The 18,990-nt window shown below is 43.1% G+C and overlaps 1 protein-coding gene across 2 annotated transcripts in view; it reads right to left on the bottom strand.

The window, feature by feature from the left end:
• cdk6 (cyclin-dependent kinase 6) overlaps nt 1–18,990 on the bottom strand; it is a 189,908-nt gene that overhangs the window by 16,968 nt on the left and 153,950 nt on the right. For both annotated transcript variants that reach the window (XM_055660865.1, XM_055660857.1), the window contains exons 5-6: nt 18,409–18,518; nt 5,477–5,527 (exon numbers count right to left, since the gene is read on the bottom strand). In XM_055660865.1, the coding sequence (XP_055516840.1) occupies nt 5,477–5,527; nt 18,409–18,518 (161 nt within the window). The remainder of the gene's footprint in view (nt 1–5,476; nt 5,528–18,408; nt 18,519–18,990) is intronic.

Here is an 18,990-nt window from a genome sequence, read left to right as displayed (position 1 = left end):
TTTTTCCCCCCCCCTCTTTCTCCCCCCCCCTCTTTCCCCCCCCCCCCCCCCCCCTCTCTTCCCTTCCCCCCCCCCCCCTCTTTCCCCCCCCCCCCCCCCTCTTCCTCCCCCATCCTTCCCTCCCCCCCCCCCCCCCTGCTAATGAGGAGGCGCAAAACTTTAAACCTCCCCCCTCCCCCCCCACCCTACGCCACTGCCCCCTCTTTCATATCCCCTCTTTCACCCCCCCCTTCCCTCTTCCCCCTCCCCAACCAAGGAGATTAGCCCACAACATTATATGTTGTTCTCTCCATGATTCTGATTTTGTGCTGGCATTTGTTGAGACCATAAAACTAGGCGCTGATGCTGCTAGTCTGCGCCAGCGAGCCCGTCTTCATACATTCACTCTGCTGTTGTTGCGGCTCACGTTGTAGCCCCCAGCAGGATGCGCATTCTTCAGGCTGCTTCTACCGACAGGACGTGCTCGGTCACTGAGGGCTCCCTTCACTCTCATCCGTTGCTTGTCTGCTGCCCCACCGCCTCGACCTTCCTCTCCCCCGCAGTCGCTGACATCTTCCAAGGTGGATTACATCGGTAACTCCAGTGGAGAAGGTGGCGGTGGAGGGGAGGGAAGAGGCCAAGTGGACCGAGTGATGGCCAACAGAAAGAAGAGGCAACAGGTGAGAGAGGACAGACCTCCACGGTGACCAAGTGCATCCTGTTGTGGGCGATGTCCCCAGGGGCTACAACGTGAGCAACAAAAACAGGTCAATCAACCAGACCATGCGGCGAATGAAGAAGGACCTGTTGGTGCACCTTGCAAGCTGAGGGTGGCCTCAGATGTCCAGGCTGCGGAGGCAGTATGAGCTGGGGGTGGGTCGGCAGTTCCGTTATAAAGGGGCCCATTAAAACGAGGGTTTAATATAAATACATAAGGTGCAGTCAATTATATTGCAAGCAGCATAAGGTGCGAGTGGCACAGTAGCGCAGTGGTAGAGTTGCTGCCTTACAACTCCAGAGACCCAGGTTCGATCCTGATTATGGGTGCTGTCTGTACGGAGATTGCATATTCTCCCTGTGACCACTGGATTTTCCCAGGGTGCTCCGGTTTCCTCCCAAATTCCAAATGCATGCAGGTTTGTAGTTTAATTGGCTTCTGTAAATTGTCCCACGTCTGTAAGATAGAACTGCTCTTCGGATGGTGTACCTTGTTGTGGGGAAGAGGCTTACGTGTCCCCATGATTCCGAGAGCGATGCCGTCGGAAACACCGGCTTCTGGTAGGGCCACCCATGGCGGTAAGATCGAGGATGAGGGTCCAGACTGAGAACGATCCAACCTACAAGACCTCAATGGCGGACCAGGCGGACGAACTTATCTTGACCTCAATGGCTGTGAAGGCGGATGAAGGCTGCAACAGATGTATCAGCTCCAATTGTCTTGGTTCCCTTGCCATTGGACTAACTTGATTGATTTGTGAAGGACTGTGTGCTTCTTGGAGTGCAACATCAAGTACACGATAAACAAACACATGCACAGGCATCTTTGTTCTGTGAGCAGCACAAAACGTCTCAAGGTTTTCCGCGATCGGGAAGGGCGACGGGAGCTGGCCACATGATGGCTGGAAGCTCCTAGTCAAGAACCAGCACGGAAGCGGTGAATACTTGTTTCAATTGCTCAACTTTGGGTAGAAGCAGGAAAGTTGTTCGGTAGTAGTATTCATGTCTGAGGAGCCCTATTTAGAGCCCTACTCTGCTCACCCTGAACTGGGAAGGGGCTAGAAAAGGTGCCCTAAAAATAGCCGGCTTCACCTCGTCCTGTCTGGAAAGCCGCGTCCAGAGGGATCAACATCATGCGGTCGAAAACCATCAAGAAGCGAAACTATGAAAGTCGGAACTTGGAATATACGAACTCTGATGGACAACCCAAACTCAGACTGACCAGACAGAAGAACCGTCTTTGTTGCTCGGGAACTCCGAAAATTCAGTTTTGACATTGTTGCTTTGAGTGAGTCCCACAGAGCTGGAGAAGGGCAACTAAAGGAAGAACAAGGTCAATACACCTTTTTCTGGAAAGGTCTTGATCCTAAACAACCGAGGATTAACGCAGTAGGTTTTGCCATCCGAAACAGCCTACTTCAGAAGCTGACAGAGCAACCACTGGGAATCAACGAACGTCTTACGACTCTACGAATCCAGCTCGTTAAGAACCAATACACCACCATCGTCAGTGCCTATGCTCCAACTCTGGATGTTGGAAATAAAGGAGAACTTCTACGCCCAACTTGACGATGTCCTTTCCTTTGTTCCCAACGACGACAAGATCATTCTCTTCGGAGACTTCAATGCCAGAGTCGGGAAAGATCATAGGCTCTGGACCGGAACAATCGGCAAAGAAGGAGTTGGCAAAGTCAATGCCAATGGAAAACTCCTCCTCACCAAATGTGCTGAACACGACCTGGCGATTACAATCACCTTGTTTCGCCAGAAAAACAGGCACTAAGTCTCCTGGCAACATCCACTTTCCAAACACTGGCACCTCATCGACGATCCTGTGACCAACAAGATGTGCTGAAAACAAGAGCTGTTACTGGTGCCGACGAGTGCTGGACAGACCATCGTCTCATCTCGTCCACTGTGAGAATGAAGATTCGGCCCAAAAGGAAACATCAAAACAAGAACACCATCAAGAAATTCAATGTTGATGTCCTTCAAGACATCAACCATGTACAGAAGTTTCACCAAAAACTTCAAGAACAACTGCCTCAACATATCCCATCATCTGTCGAAGAACACTGGATTCTATTGAAGAACGATATCATCGCCTCCTGCAAGGAAACAATTGGGTTCAAGTAAAAAAAAACATCAGGATTGGTTTGACAATAATGACAAACAACTCCAACAACTCATCGATGAAAAGAGAAATGATTTCATCACCTTACAAAATGACCAACGGTCGGCTACCAAAAGGAAGTGCTATCAGGAATGCACGGCTGCAGTCCAGAAGAGCACCCGAAACCTGAAAAACCAATGGTGGAGGGAGAAAGCTCAGGAAATCCAACAACTAGCAGACGTCAATTACACTTGAGGCTTTTTCAACACCACCAAAGCCATTTTTGGTCCATCCACTCACGGTCAAGCCCATCTCAAAAGCAAAGATGGGCCAATCATCCTGAAGAGCAATACTGACATGAATTCTAGATGGAGGGAGCACTTTGAAGATCTTCTAAATCAAACAGCCTCATTTGACAGGAATGTGATCAACAACATTCCAAAGCAGCCCGTTGACAACTCCCTAAGCTGATTACCATCACTTGAAGAAGTCAAGGAAGCCATCAAAACCTTGAAAAACAAGGCAGCTGGACTTGATGGAATACCAGCCGAGGTCTATAAAATTGGAGGTAGCCTGCTCCATTACCATCTGCATCAACTTCTCATCAAGATCTGGATAAATGAAGACGTACCAAGAGACTTTAGAGACTCAGCAATCATTACCATCTACAAAAGGAAAGGCGATCGATCTGACTGTGGAAACTATCGTGGAATTTCCCTATTAGCAACGGCAGGCAAAGTCCTCACCTGCATCATGAACAATCGACTCAAGCCTTGAGCCGAGAAGATCCTTCCAGAGACACAAGCCGGTTTTAGACCATCACGTGGAACAGGCCGACATGATCTTCACAATGCGTTGACTACAAGAAAAATGTTGTGAACAACTTCAACCTTTGTACATGGCATTCATCGACCTCACTAAGGCCTTCGACTCGGTATCAAGGAAACGCATATGGGACATCCTATCCACCTACGGATGTCCTGAAAAGTACATTCGAATCCTGAGACTCCTCCATGATGACATACTTGCCACAGTTGCAGGATGAGATTTTGAACTCTCTGCTACCCTGAGGACTGAGGTATTTTAATACCACCATGTGTTTGTTTTTAAATCCAGGATCCCCACCTGCAATGAAGCCTGTTTGACAGCCATTGTTCCCTGTTGGGTGGGAAGCACAATCCTTTGCTGTGAGCTTTCCTGAGGCTGTGTTTCCTGAAACCAGGGAAACCCTGAGGTCAGCATTTAATTCAAAACAGAAAAAAAACGGGGCACACACTTCTTTGAAGTATTGAAATGGATAATAAACGTATTGGCTAGAATTACAATTTAAACATTTTTATATTCCATTTGACCCAAACCACCTAGTTTTTTGTATAAAATTGACTCTCAAGGTTTCTAGTTTAGAGATAGTTTAGAGGTACAGCATGGAAACAGACCCAGCGATTCACGCACACAAACACTATCTTGTACACACGAGAGACAATTTACAATTTGACCAAGCCAATTATCCTCCAGTACAAACCTGTACGTCTTTGTAGTGTGGGAGGAAACCGGAGATCTCGGAGGAAACCCATGCAGGTCATGGGGAAAATGCACAAACTCCATCCAGGCAGCACTCGTAGTTATGATCGATCCAAGGACTTTAGCGCTCTAAGGGAGCAACTCTACTGCTGCACCACCATGCCGCCCAGCTTCAGAAATAATCAGTTCTGATGTAAAATCTACCAACATTTTTTTTTATTTTCTCCTTATAATAAATGTATCTGTGATGGATTAAAGCCCACAGCGGTTTTGTGCTTCCCACTTCCAATTTTGCCAAAGCACATTAGGTTCTTTTGCTTTTATTCTAAATTTGTTTACTGGTAAATTCATCTTGAAGTGTTCATCCATACTTTGGTGGGAGATAATAGTGTTAGATAACCTCAACAATGCCATCACTTTGCCAGGCATGCAGTTTTAATCCCAAAGGTTTAATTGGTAAATCCTGGTTCTCATGAATAAATCTCAACGGGAAAATGGCATGAAGCGAGAAAGACGAAGAGGACAACCCAAGTATGCTTTTTGTGGTGAGTTGAGATTAAGGTTTGTGGAAATTTGGGCAGAATTCACGATTCATTGATTGCAACATGACTAAAGAAGTCAGAAAATGAAAGACTGATGTAAGATTAATATATTAAAAAGGAAAGGCATTTGAAGAAAAAAACTGCAGATACCAGAAATCTGAAAGCAAAGCAGTCAGTGTGCAGAGAAACCAAGTCATAGTTTTGGAAAGTGAGAAGATATAAGATGCATAAGAGGGCAAGATGGGAGTGAAATGAGTGAGCGTTTGTGTAATGTCCAAGTTGTCCATGTAAACAGTTAATTTAACACCAGCAGCTAAAGACAGAAGATACCTGGTAACCTGGCTGTGCCAAACAAAATTGACAGCCCATTAATAAATCAGTTGCTGCTCTGTGTCAGTTTAAGATCATTTGAATAGCGTGATTTTCATTATAGGGCACCATATAAAAAAAAATAATTACTACCAAATCTAAGCGAAACAGTTTAATAAAATCTTTAAATACACCAGGTAAAGTACTTACTACTTCCAGAATTGTAACGTGTGTTTATCATTGTTTTAAATTATAAATCTCCACATAATTTCAATGTAAAAGATAGATAACTTACTCAAAGATTTTTCCTAATTGATCAACATCTGAATTACCACGAAAGAGGACACTGGGGAAATAAAAACAAATTGTTATTCAAAATGACATTTAATCTTAATTAAATTGTTTAGTTTTTCCGGGTAAAGTCACCACGATTGCTGATACAGATCCACCACCAATTTTCTGGCAACTGATGGTCCGGCACCTTCTTTAATCTGGGAGCAACGAAATCCCCCCGAATATGTGGTGCGTAGGCTGGGTAAGGTGGCCGATCTTGCCAGTTCGAGCAGTTGAAACAAGTGCTAGAGACAGTGTGTGATTTAAACACGTCTGTTATAGTGGCTATGCTTTGGACCGTGTGATTTAAACACATCTGTTATAGTGGCTATGCTGGACACTCCCACACTCTGCAAACGTCAGAAACATCACACAGCCTCTCTCCATCAATCACCGGTCACTGATCATGCACTAAAAATGCAATCCTATCCGTGATTATCAATATGGACGCACCCACCGATTGTCCATTTTATCACATCCCCAGCTGACCATCAATGCTAACTACCAATCACCAAGGCTGTGAAGTCATCAACCTGAAATGTCAATACCATTTTATTCTCCGCAAATGATGCCTGACCCAATAAATATTTCCAGCATTCTCTATATTTTTCCCGATTTGACAACTTCTCTTGTTTTTTTCTTTTAAAATCCAACAGTTGATTTTAACTGTAGCCAACTGTAGCATCGTTGTAGATCATAATGGTTAAGTAACTCTTTTTGCAGCCAGAGTCCAGGGTCATTGATCCAGAGGCTTGAGTTGGAATGCCACTGTGCCAGCTGGTCCTCACTGTTTAAATAGAGTTTTATAAATGGGTATTTTTTTTCCAGGCATGAGATCAGGTTTAATACACAATTTGTGCTCTCCATGCCAATGTAACCCACTTGCATTGGTGGTCAATGGCGTTACTTTAGCTCTCAAAAGGGCAGTTAGAGGTTGTTCAAATATGGCAATTAAACCAATTTTACCCTGTATTCTTGACAGGCTATAAGGGTAAAGAATACTCCACACCAATTGCAATATCCAACCCATTTACCATGCCTACCCCAGGAATGCCAGACCCAGGCACAACATCTCCTTCAACACATTTCCTGCACCATGAAGAATGTGGAGGCCAAACGGCACGATTTGCGACATGGATGGATAATAGTGCAGATCTTAAATTGGATGACTGGGCTTTTGTGATCAGATTCCCAACATGTTCAATCGATAAAACCTTGATGCTAAGAATTTGCAAGAATCATAAAATTAGCCTCTGTATTCATATTACGACTCCCGAATGCAGGTACTTCAGAGCCGCGTAACACAAGGCAAAAACCAGGTTCAAGTTCAAAAATAGTTTTAATTATTCAATGGAACACAAAACCCAAACCTGATTTAAACAACCCAGTCAGGGATATGGATGAACTGACAAACAATTTAACAGTGCTCCAGCCAGCCACGTGATGGACCGTCGAACCAGAGACTCTAAAACCTGCCTAAAGAGATATAACCCTGAAACAAAATACACGAAAACACTAAGGTCAGCCCTTATCCGTCCCAATTCAATATTTGTTACCAAGGAATGGTGAAAGTACACAAAGTTCTATGCCATGTGGCCAGGCCTCCCTCGGCCCACACCAGCAGTCTACTCATTAGTCAGGGTCTACGAAGAAGTATCCTGGGAAGCTCTGGTATTTAAGCTTCAGATGAGTCACCCGTCACCTGACGCAGCTTGGCCAATCGGGTACAGGAGCCTTTAACCCCTTGATTCCAGACTCACTGCCACGAGGCCTGTACTCGGGAGAGAAACAGAGAAAGGTAAGTACATAGCATTCACCAGGAGGGGGAAGCGCCTAACAATTCAACCTTGTATTAAATGATTCAGGAGAACCAAAGACATCTACACCAATTTCACACTGTCCACAAACAGGTCTAAACACGTAAGATGAATACTGTTTGGATGATACAAGGAAATGAAAATAGTTTTAATTATGTGGCAAATTATTTATCTGTAGTGCAAAAATTACCATTCATTGCTTTAAATTTAACATTTAATGACAACAACCTGAAAATTGGGGAGATTTGAAATCTATTCTTTTTTGTTTTATGTCAACCTTGTTGCATTTTTGTCCTTTCCCATTAATATCCCATGACATTTTTCACTGCAATTTCATCACTTACACTTAAGTGGAGCCTGAATTTGTGAGTACATTTATGGGGTTCTGGCATTGGCCTCTGCCTGAAGTCCTAAAGCTAACATTTAGCAAATTGGTTTATCTTTTTTGTCTTGGCCATGCAGTCTGGATTGGCCTGGCTTAATGCCTGATGCTTACGCTACTGCTGGACATTAAAGAAAGGCTGTGTGGTAAAAAACAAAGAAGGGTTGTGTTTAGCCCAGATATGATTAGAAGATAAGTAGTCCGTGCAATATGTGCACTGACAGAGAACGGGGAAATATGTGAGTCTTTCTGTTTAACTGTGACTTTATATAAAAGTGGTATTTTGCTCACAACTCATAGTTCAAAAACTGTATCAAATGCAACTGACACAGACTAAACACAAAGGAATAAATTGCTCCCATCTGGGTATTTTGCCTTACCGCATGATGGTCAGTTAACTTGAAGTAACAACAAAATAAGAATGAAAATCAAAAGATGTAAATGCTGGAGCTCGACTTAAAAACAGTAATTTCCGCTTCAGGCAGAATCTATGGCAAGAGAAAGAGACTTAACACCTCAAATCAAAGATCCTTTGCCTGAACAATGTAAGATCATTGTACAGGTGTGTGATGCAGCAACACAAGTTCAGGAACCGACAATCCAAGTATACTATTTAGATGAGTAACTTCTCAGATAAAATAGCGCAAGGGTCTGTTGTACATAATTGGAACAGGATAGAGTAGGCACAGATAGAAACCAACAACAAGAGAACAACAGTGTGCAGACTCCACAGCAATGAAAAAATGCTAATTTCAGATGGGCAAACCAGTTCTGTTCTTCAATCACTTTAAGCAGTGACATGCCAAAACAAGTACAGAGCTTGAGCATCCAAAGTCACTTTCCCACCAGACTTATGTTGGATTTTAATTAGAAACTTGCTGGGATTTATATTCTTTCAAAACCAAATCCAACTATGATTATCTGCTGTATTCAATACCTGATAAAATAGAACAGATGTAACTGCATATCTTAATCCCTGCAAAGTCAGTCACCAGAATTTGCTGCTTATTCAGTGTAGCATTTTGAGTGCATGACCAACAATTTTAGTTTGCGTGGGTGGTGAGGGATGGGCCCAGTAATCTGAGGTATTTTGACCAACAGAAACTGGAAAGGTATAAGGATTTATTGTTCATCATTTATCATTATATCGCAACAAAAACGGTTTCCCACTGGCCTTTAGGCAGGGATGACATGTTTTATTAATTTGTTGCTGTCTAATGGATTGAACCAACAATTTTATAAAATGCCACAAGAAAGGTAGAAAACTACTATTCCCAGAGAAATTCAAACCGATTAAAATTTATAATAAGTAGGTGCACATTTCCTCAAGCATATTATTCTGACTTAACAAGCACAATGGAGAGAACGAGCAGCCAAATCCCTTGAAAAGGTTGCAATTACTTCCATTCAATTGGTGTAAAATATTGTATTCAATCTCTTTACCTTCACAATGGGAAAGTCTTATGTCCCAAAATATTAATGGCATTCCCCTTTGAACACTTTAATATACCACCAGAGGTGCCGTATGATTGGCAACCTTGCCAACAGTATGTCTGTTTTTTCGTGTTTTTTTAATTATTTTTAGTGTTTTGAAAGTTTGTTTTAATGTTCTCTGGTTTGTTTTATGTGGGTGGATGGGGAGGGTATCGGGGTAAACTTTGTTTTCAGTCTCTTACCCCGCCGGAGATGCGATTAGACATAGACAATAGGTGCAGGAGTAGGCCATTCAGCCCTTCGAACCAGCACTGCCATTCAATGTGATCATCCCCAATCAGATTACTTTCTGGGTCGTGTCTCCGGTCACTCTGCGGCCTAACAACTTCGAGCGGGAAGCCTCGCTCGGGACTGGCTTTGGGCCCCAACGCGGGAGTGGACTTACCATCGGGGCCGATTCCTTGCCTGGGATCGATGCTCCAACCGCGGCCTGCGGACTTTACCATCGAGAGCTCGCAGTCTCGGGAGAGACCGTGGATGTAGACGACACAGAACGCTTGATTAGCCCCGACCCGGTGTCCGATCACCGTGAGGGGGAGCTGAAATTCCCCCCGATGCAGGAGCTTGATCGCCCTGACGCGGAGGGCCCGAACGCTGCCGGCTACGGGAGTCAAGGTCGTCCCATCAACGGAAGGCTCGAGGCCCCCGACCATGGGAGGACAAAGAAGGGACGAGACTTAACTTTTTTTTCGCCTTCCATCACAGTGAGGAATGTGGAGGAGTCACTATGGTGGATGTTTATGTTTATATGTATTTTGTGTGTTCTGTTGCTTTTTATTTGTATGACTGACTTGGCAAATGAAATTCCTCGTATGTTGCGAAACATACTTGGCAAATAAAGTATTATTGTATTGTATTGTAGCCAACTATGCATCTTTTTATTTGCATACACTGAGTGTACTGACGCTGAAAATGGCACAATATAGTTTGTGTAGACAACTGAACGAGACAACATCCACCAATAGACTGCATAAGCAATCTGAATTCCCACTTAAACTGCAAAATCACACCTTGCAGAGGGGTGACTGACGAGATGGTTCATAAGTAGAGCCATAAAATTGCTATGGTATAATCCAGCTGGTCCCATTCCCCCACTTTGTGCTGCAAATGAATTCCATCTGATACTTATCCAACTCACTTTTGAATGCTACAATTGATCAGTCTAAGTCATGGCATTGCCTACCAGCCTACCATTCATTATGTTACTTTAAAAAAAAATCTTAATATAACTTTTGGTTCTTAAAACAATGAACTTCATCCAATGACTCAGTTCTTGATATTTCTGACAATCCTTTGTCTATATTTTTCACCATTTAAAAAACAAAATCAAATCTTTTCTTATTTGCCTCATTGCAAGTAGACAACCTGCCTTTTCCAGTGCACTTATACAACTGAAATATCTCTTGCCTGGAAACATGTTGGCAAATCTCTTCTGCACCCTCTCTAAAGCCTTTATATTCTTCTGAACGAATGGTCCACAGAGTGGACACAATACTCCAGTTGTAGCCAAACCAATGGTTTGGAGTTGACCACCTTGTAATCATGTAAATGTCAGACTGATAAAATGACAGATTACCTTTGCTATAGGACATTAATAAATTGGATTTCTTAACAACAATATGGTAGTCCCATGGTTGTGTGTTAGACTTAATTAAAAATCTAGATTTATTTATTTGACTTTATTTTCCTCAGTTACAAATACTGGGATTCAAACTCATATTTCTGGATCAATAGCTTCAAACCTTCTGTGCTGGTTCAGTATTTTAACCACTCTGCTTGGGTACTCCTCTGATGCTACAATGCTATACTGCAGATAGACACAAAATGATGGAGTAACTCAACGGGATAGGCAGCATCTACGGAGAAAAGGAATGGGTGATGTTTCGGGTCGAGACCTAGTCTGAAGAAGGGTCTCGACCCGAAATGTCACCCATTCCTTCTCTCCCAAAATGCTGCCTGCCCTGCTGAGTTACTCCATCATTTTGTGTCTATCTTTGATTTAAACCAGCATCTGCAGTTCCTTCTGACACATGCTATACTGCACACTGCCAACATTATGTGTCGGAGACCTCTTTCCTTTTAAGTGTTTTGTAATACCCACTTCTAGCCAAATTTTTGGTTCCCTCGGAATATCTGGGATGTGTAAACAGGATAAGAATGCCATATACATTTAAATTGTTGTTATAAATGTATATTTTCAATGAACCTCTTGATACAGGTGAAATATTACACAAAGATGGTAGTGAGTGTGGGGAAGTGGTGAAGACAAAAAGTACGTAAAATTGCACTGTTACTGATCATAGAGAATGCTGAGTGAAAAGCAGCAAGATTCAAAGTGAGCAGGTGATCAATCTAAAGAAAACCAGATATATTCTTAAGTGGAAGTCAAGAAAAACTTACAGTTTCAGTTTTTCTGAATCTGAAGAAGGGTCTCATAGAAACATAGAAAATAGGTGCAGGAGGAGGCCATTCGGCCCTTCAAGCCAGCACCGCCATTCATTGTGATCATGGCTGTTTTGTCCCCTATCAATAACCCGTGCCTGCCTTCTCCCCATATCCCTTGACTGCACTAGCCCCTAGAGCTCTATCTAACTCTCTCTTATTTCCATCCAGTGACTTGGCCTCCATTGCCCTCTGTGGCAGGGAATTCCATAAATTCACAACTCTCTGGGAGAAAGAGTTTTTTTTCACCTCAGTCTTAAATGGCCTCCCCTTTATTCTAAGACTGTGGCCCCTGGTTCTGGACTCGCCCAACATTGGGACCATTTTTCCTGCATCTAGCTTGTCCAGGCCTTTTATAATTTTATATGTTTCTATAAGATCCCCCTCATCCTTCTAACTCCAGTGAATACAAGCCAAGTCTTTTCAATCTTTCCTCATATGACAGTCCCGCCATCCTAGGGATTAATCTCATGAACCTATGCTGCATTGCCTCAATCACAAGGATATCCTTCCTCAAATTAGGAGACCAAAACTGTACACAATACTCCAGATGTGGTCTCACTAGAGCCCTATACAACTGCAGAAGAACCTCTTTACTCCAATACTGAAATCCTCTTGTTATGAAGGCCAATATTCCATTAGCTTTCTTCACTGCCTGCTGTACCTGTAAGCCAACTTTCAGTGACCGGTGTACAAGGACGCCCAGGTCTCGCTGCACCCCCCCCTTACCTAACCTAACCCCATTGAGATAATAATCTGCCCCCTTGTTTTTGCCACCAAAGTGGATAACCTCACATTTATCTATATTATACTGCATCTGCCACGCATCTGCCCACTCACTCAACCTGTCCAGGTCACCCTGCAACCTCCTAACATCCTCTTCACAGCTCACTCTGCCACCCAGCTTTGTGTCATCCGCAAACTTGCTAGTGTTGCTCCTAATTCCCTCTTCCAAATCATTAATATATATGGTAAACAGTTACGGCCCCAACACCAAGCCTTGCGGCACTCCACTCGCCACTGCCTGCCATTCTGAAAAGGACCCGTTCACTCCTACTCTTTGCTTCAGGTCAGCCAACCAATTTTCTATCCATGTCAACACCCTACCCCCAATACCATGTGCTCTAATTTTAGTCACCAGTCCCATGCGTGACTTTATCAAAGGCTTTCTGAAAGTCTAGATACACTACATCCACTGGCACCTCTTCATCCATTTTACCTGTCACATCCTCAAAAAATTCCAGAAGATTAGTCAAGCATGATTTCCCTTTCATAAATCCATGTTGACTTGGACTAATCTTTTTACTGCTATCCAAATGCCCCATTATTACCTCTTTAATAATTGACTCCAGCATCTTTCCCACCACCTAAGTCAGGCTAACTGGTCTGTAATTCCCCATTTTCTCTCTCGCTCCTTTCTTGAAAAGTGGGATAACATTAGCTATCCTCCAATCCACAGGAACTGATCCTGAATCCATTGAACACTGGAAAATGAACACCAATGCGTCCACTATATCTAGAGCCACCTCCCTGAGGACCCTGGGATGCAGACCATCAGGCCCAGGGGATTTATCATCCTTCAGTCCCATTAGCCTGCCCAATACTTTTTCTCGCCTAATGAAAATTTCTTTCAGTTCCTCAACCCCCTTAGATCCTCAGTCCCCGAGTACATCTGAGAGATTGTTTGTGTCTTCCTTAGTGAAGACAGATCCAAAGTACCTATTCAACTCTTCTGCCATTTCCTTGTTGCCCATAATAATTTCACCCGTGTCTGCCTTCAAGGGACCCACATTTGACTTTGTTGCTCTTTTTCCCTTAACATATCTAAAGTGGCTTTTACTGTCCTTCTTTATATTCCTGGCCAGCTTCCCTTCATACTTCATCTTTTCAGCCCGTATTGCCTGTTTTGTTTCCTTCTGTTGTTCTATGACAGTTTCCCAATCCTCTGGCTTCCAGCTACTCTTTGCTGTGTTATACATCTTTTCTTTTAGTTTTATTCTATCCCTAACTTCTCTTGTCAGCCACGGTTGCCACCCAATCCCCTTAGAATGTTTCTTCCTTTTTGGAATGAAACGATCCTGCGTCTTCCGGATTATGCCCAGAAATTCCTGCCATTGCTGTTCCACCGTCATTCCTGCTAGGATCCCTTTCCAGTCTACTTTGGCCAGCTCCCCTCTCATGCCTTCATAGTCCCCTTTGTTCAACTGCATCACTGACACTTCCGATTTAACGTTCTCCTTCTCAAATTGCAGATTAAAACTAATCATATTATGATCACTACCTCCAAGCGGTTCCTTTACCTCGAGTTCTCTTATCATATCTGGTTCATTGGATAACACTAAATCCAGAATTGCCTTTTCTCTGGTCGGCTCCATTACAAGCTGCTCTAAGAATCCATCTCGGAGGCATTCTACAAACTCTCTTTGCTTGGGGTCCTGAACCAACCTGATTTTCCCAGTCTACCTGCATATTGAAATCCCCCATCACCACAGTTTGTTACATGCCAGTTTTAACTCCTGCTGTAACTTTCACCCTACATCCGGGCTACTATTTAGGGGTCTGTAGATAACACCAATTAGTGTCTTCTTGTCTTTACAATTCCTCAACTCAATCCACAGTGACTCTACCTCGTCAGTCCCTATGTCTTCCCTCGCAAGGGACTGAATTCCATCCCTCACCAGCAGAGCTACCCCCCCTCCTCTGCCCACCTGCCTGTCCTTTCTATAGGATGTATAACCCTGAATATTAAGTTCCCAGGCCCGATCCTCCTGCAGCCATGTCTCAGTAATCCCCACAATGTCATATCTACCAACTTCTAACTGAGCCTCAAGCTCATCTACTTTACTTCTTATACTTCGCACATTCATATACAATACTTTTAATTCCTTACGCATCTCACCTTTCACATCGATCCCTATTACACTTGGCCATACTCTCCTATCCCTTTGTGAGCTTCCTTTCCCGTTAATTCTGGGGTCATTAACCATCCCTTTACTCTCTTTCCCTTTAACTCCGTCCTCGACTATCCCATTTGACTATCCCACCCCCCTTATTCAGTTTAAAACCACCTGTGTAGCAGTGGCAAACCTGCGTGCCAGAATGCTGATCCCCCACCTGTTAAGATGCAATCCGTCCCCTTTTTTTTTTACAGTTCCCCCTTACTCCAGATCCCCAGTGATCTAAGAATGTAAATCCTTGCCCCCTGCAACAGTTCCTCAGCCACACATTCACGTCCTGTATCTCCCTGTTCCTGCTCTCGCCAGCACGAGCAAACCAGAGATACCAACCCTGGAGGTCCTGCTTTTCAGCATTTTTCCAAGCTCTCTAAAGTCACGCTGCAGAATATTCATCCCCTTCTTTCCGACATCGTTTGTGCCAACATGCACTACCACTTCCGGCTGTTCACCTTCGCCCTTGAGGATTTTCTGCACTCTGTCCATGACATCCTGGATCCTGGCACCACGAAGGCAGCACACCATCCTCGAATCCCGTCTATTGCTGCAGAAACCCCTGTCCATACCTCTCACAATGGAGTCTCCAACTACAATGGCATTGCCTGATGTTGGCTTCTTTGGTTTTGGCTCAACAGCCCTTTTTGCTTCGCAAGCCAGTCTCAACCTGAACGTCACCTATCCATGTTCTCCAGAGATGTTGCGTGACCCGCTGAGGCATTCCAACACTTCTTACATATCGGGCCTAAGTAAAGACTATTTTCAAATGAAGTTCATGACTGCAGTTTGTTACTATGGCAAATTAAGAACTAAGGATATTGATATATCTTCAGGCCATAAAATTTGCCACTTCAATCTCAAAATATGAGCATGCTATGCCTTTTTTAAAAATGTTTTCACACATTTTAGTTTGTCGTTGAGCTAACAGTTAAAGTGGACTGGGCACCTCATGTCACAACATGTCTCAGCACAGGCGACATTCTCCATGCATCACGTTTGAGTATTGAGTAATTTAATAATGAAACAAGCAGTGATGTTTAAGCACTAAAACTTCATCAGGCACTTGATATTGTTTAGGAATGCTAGAGTGGATACAATTACACCTTTCAAAAGACATTTGGACAGATGATTGGGTTGGATGGGCTAAATCCAAAGGTGATGGACCCAGACATGGACAATGTGGGCCAAAGGGCCTGGTTTTGTGTTGTGAAGCCCTGTAACTCACTGTAATGAAAATGCTGATGCACTATACATCTAAGGTAGCGTTATCATATTGGTAATAAATGTAATAATAATTATTATTATTGTGGGAGAGAGGAAGGTTTGGTGGGAATGAAATTACTTTAACGCAGTTGCAGTCAGACTGCAATTAGAGGATGAATAACTGGTGGTGAGTGTGGGCAGGGGTGGTATTGGATGGCTGATGAGGTGGCGCAGGAGCAAGTTAAAAAAAAATTAGATGCACAAGATCAGAGTGATGATATTTTACAGAGATATTACCGGCGTCAACTGACACCCAGGTTTAAAAGCCTATCGCGCTATTGGCCTCAGTGGGTCACTGGTGAGCTGACAAGCAGGAAAATCCCAGTCCTACGCTTATAAGAACAAATATTTTGAATCATTCAATGTGTTTCAATAGTTTCTATTCTCTCCTGTTAATGAGGTACTCATTGCAAATTCAAGAGTACAGAGCAACATTGCAATTTACATTAGAAATAATGTGGGGGCTGTAAAATATTTGAAGTTAAATTAAAAAATATTTGAATATTTACATTGAAAGGCAGAATTGTTGTTTGTCACCAAGATTTTTCCTGTATTTCCAACTTAAGAATTGTTATCATCCTGTCCAGCTGCCAGAAACTCCAAATGTGTTTAAAAAAAACCCTTAGTTCTGGTTTCTAATGACACAAACATGCACAATGTCACTTTACTGCTAAACACCAGATAATCATGCATTTGATATGGCCGGAGATGTGGCCTGTGATAGAGCCAGTCACAACCCCCTGTTGTCTCACAAGACTGGGAGTGGCATCAAAGAAAATATATCTCAGTCAACTGGAGCAGCATTCTTAGAAGACACAACAGGGAGGTTGCATGGGAAGAGCTGATGACTAAACTTATCTGCTGGCTCTATGAGAGGAATTTGAGCCAGAAATTCAGGCGTGCTCATTTTTTAATGCATGAGGGGACAGTGACGGGAACATTTTCTGTTCCTTGATGGTGAATCCTAAGGTTCTGTGCACAATCGCGGTCTGCAATGTAGCTAGCCTCATGAAAACGCTGAGTGCAAACTGTTTGGTTGCATTTGCAAAGAGCTCTAGGTTGAATTCAGATGTAGTTAAAACATACAATAAAGTTCTTAGGTAAATTAAAAGCTTGAACAAATAAGATCAAAAGTGCGTGCATGTTTCCCCAATGTCATTGTTTCCTAAAGTAGTGTCTGCAGAACAGGCACAACTAGTGTAGTGTCAATTTCTCGGTATTTGTGTTCTGTTATAATTTATAGTACCTTTAGCCCTAGTTTAATCAACATCATGGACAGAAGAAAAAAAAGCTAACATTCTATGGGAGAAAATAGCTGCAAAATTATTAGTAAAATGTGTCTGGACAGAACACTTGGATTTGAAAATCCTGTAATAAATAAAAATGAACCATCAGTTTATTAGCCATTCCCAGTAAGCCAGGGAAATAAGAACAGGGATATGACAGAATTTTTATGAGGTAAGATGTAGTGAGAATTCTATTTTTGGGTTCACAAGTATGTTATTGCCTGCTATCCCCAACAGGTCCTCTGGCCACTCCAGGCACTTTACACCTGCACCTATTATTCTGCAGCTCTGTCGGCCTTCAGACCACTGAATCTGGTGCTGATCAAATGCTGGGATATGCGGTAGACCACCCATTCAATAGACAATAGAGAATAGACAATAGACAATAGGTGCAGGAGTAGGCCATTCGGCCCTTCGAGCCAGCACCGCCATTCAATGTGATCATGGCTGATCATCCCCAATCAGTACTCCGTTCCTGCCTTTTCCCCATATCCTCTGACTCCGCTATTTTTAAGAGCCCTATCAAGCTCTCTCTTGAAAGTATCCAGAGAACCAGCAAACACCACCCTCTGAGGCAGAGAATTCCACAGACTCACCACTCTCTGTGTGAAAAAGTGTTTCCTCATCTCCGTTCTAAATGGCTTACCTCTTATTCTTAAACTGTGCCCCCTGGTTCTGGACTCCCCCAATATCGGGAACATGTTTCCTGCCTCTAGCGTGTCCAAACCCTTAATAATCTTATATGTTTCAATAAGATCCCCCCTCATTCTTCTAAATTCCAGAGTATACAAGCCAATCCACTCCATTCTCTCAGCATTTGACAGTCCCGCCATCCCGGGAATTAGGAGGATGATAATGAGACCCGTCTCTAAATTGGTCAATGCCTCCCAACCCTTTAGCTGAAATATACGGTCACATATTTAAACTGTACAATTGCGCATGGAAACGAGGAAAGCTTTATCTAATGGATCTCCATCTCAGAGACAGCAGAGGTCAGTGAGGGTAGAAATCCATCGGTGATCACACGTTAAATGTGCGATTGAGGAGCAGTTATAAATTGCACTCTGCTTCTGAAAGGCTGAATTTCAGAAGCGAGTTCAGTGTAGAGCTACTACTATATTATATGTTAGACACCTGTGATCGAGGATGAATTGCAACCTCCAAATCATGCTGATTTCCTACAATGAAAGAGCAGGCATCCTCATGATTCACTTTGTTTTTAAATAAATATAAGATGCAGGCACTAATTTGAGTCTTACCGTCGACGAAACATTTCTGCAAATATACAGCCAACACTCCATAGGTCAACTGGTGTTGCGTAACTAGACTGCAACAGAACTTCCGGTGCCCGATACCACAAAGTAACAACCTGCAAATGCAAAATATCTCATTTATTACAGTTCAGAACAACATGACGGCACAAAGTTTACATTTGAAAATACAGTTTTGTTGACACCTTCACAATGAATAGGGTACATCCTTTCACTTGGGGTTTAAAAGATACATAAACACTACAAATTGTCACGTTTCATGTTTCCTTTGCAGGAAACCACTCTCCACTTCATTAAGGCATTTCAATCAAACAAAAGAGGCATTTCCCAAGTGTGTCTGTATTTCTTGAAAGAAAAGTATAGGAAGACTGTGCCGCATCACAAAGACTCTGGCCCTTCTCAAATCACCATCCCTTCTGGGGAAGATGCCTTTATTGCCACAAGGGTCACAATTAGGCTGTGAGGTTCCTATGGCAGCATTCATATTTACATGTCATTGTACCAAGCATAAAAGGAAGCAAGCTCCCTTCTCCCTGTCTCTGCCCTCTCCCTGTCTCTGCCCTCTCTCTG

The sequence above is a fragment of the Leucoraja erinacea genome, chromosome 2 (assembly GCF_028641065.1).
Source record: "Leucoraja erinacea ecotype New England chromosome 2, Leri_hhj_1, whole genome shotgun sequence".
Lineage (NCBI taxonomy): Eukaryota > Metazoa > Chordata > Chondrichthyes > Rajiformes > Rajidae > Leucoraja > Leucoraja erinaceus.
The sequence above is the reverse complement of the archived record's forward strand: the minus strand, read 5'-3'. Positions and strand labels throughout refer to the sequence as shown.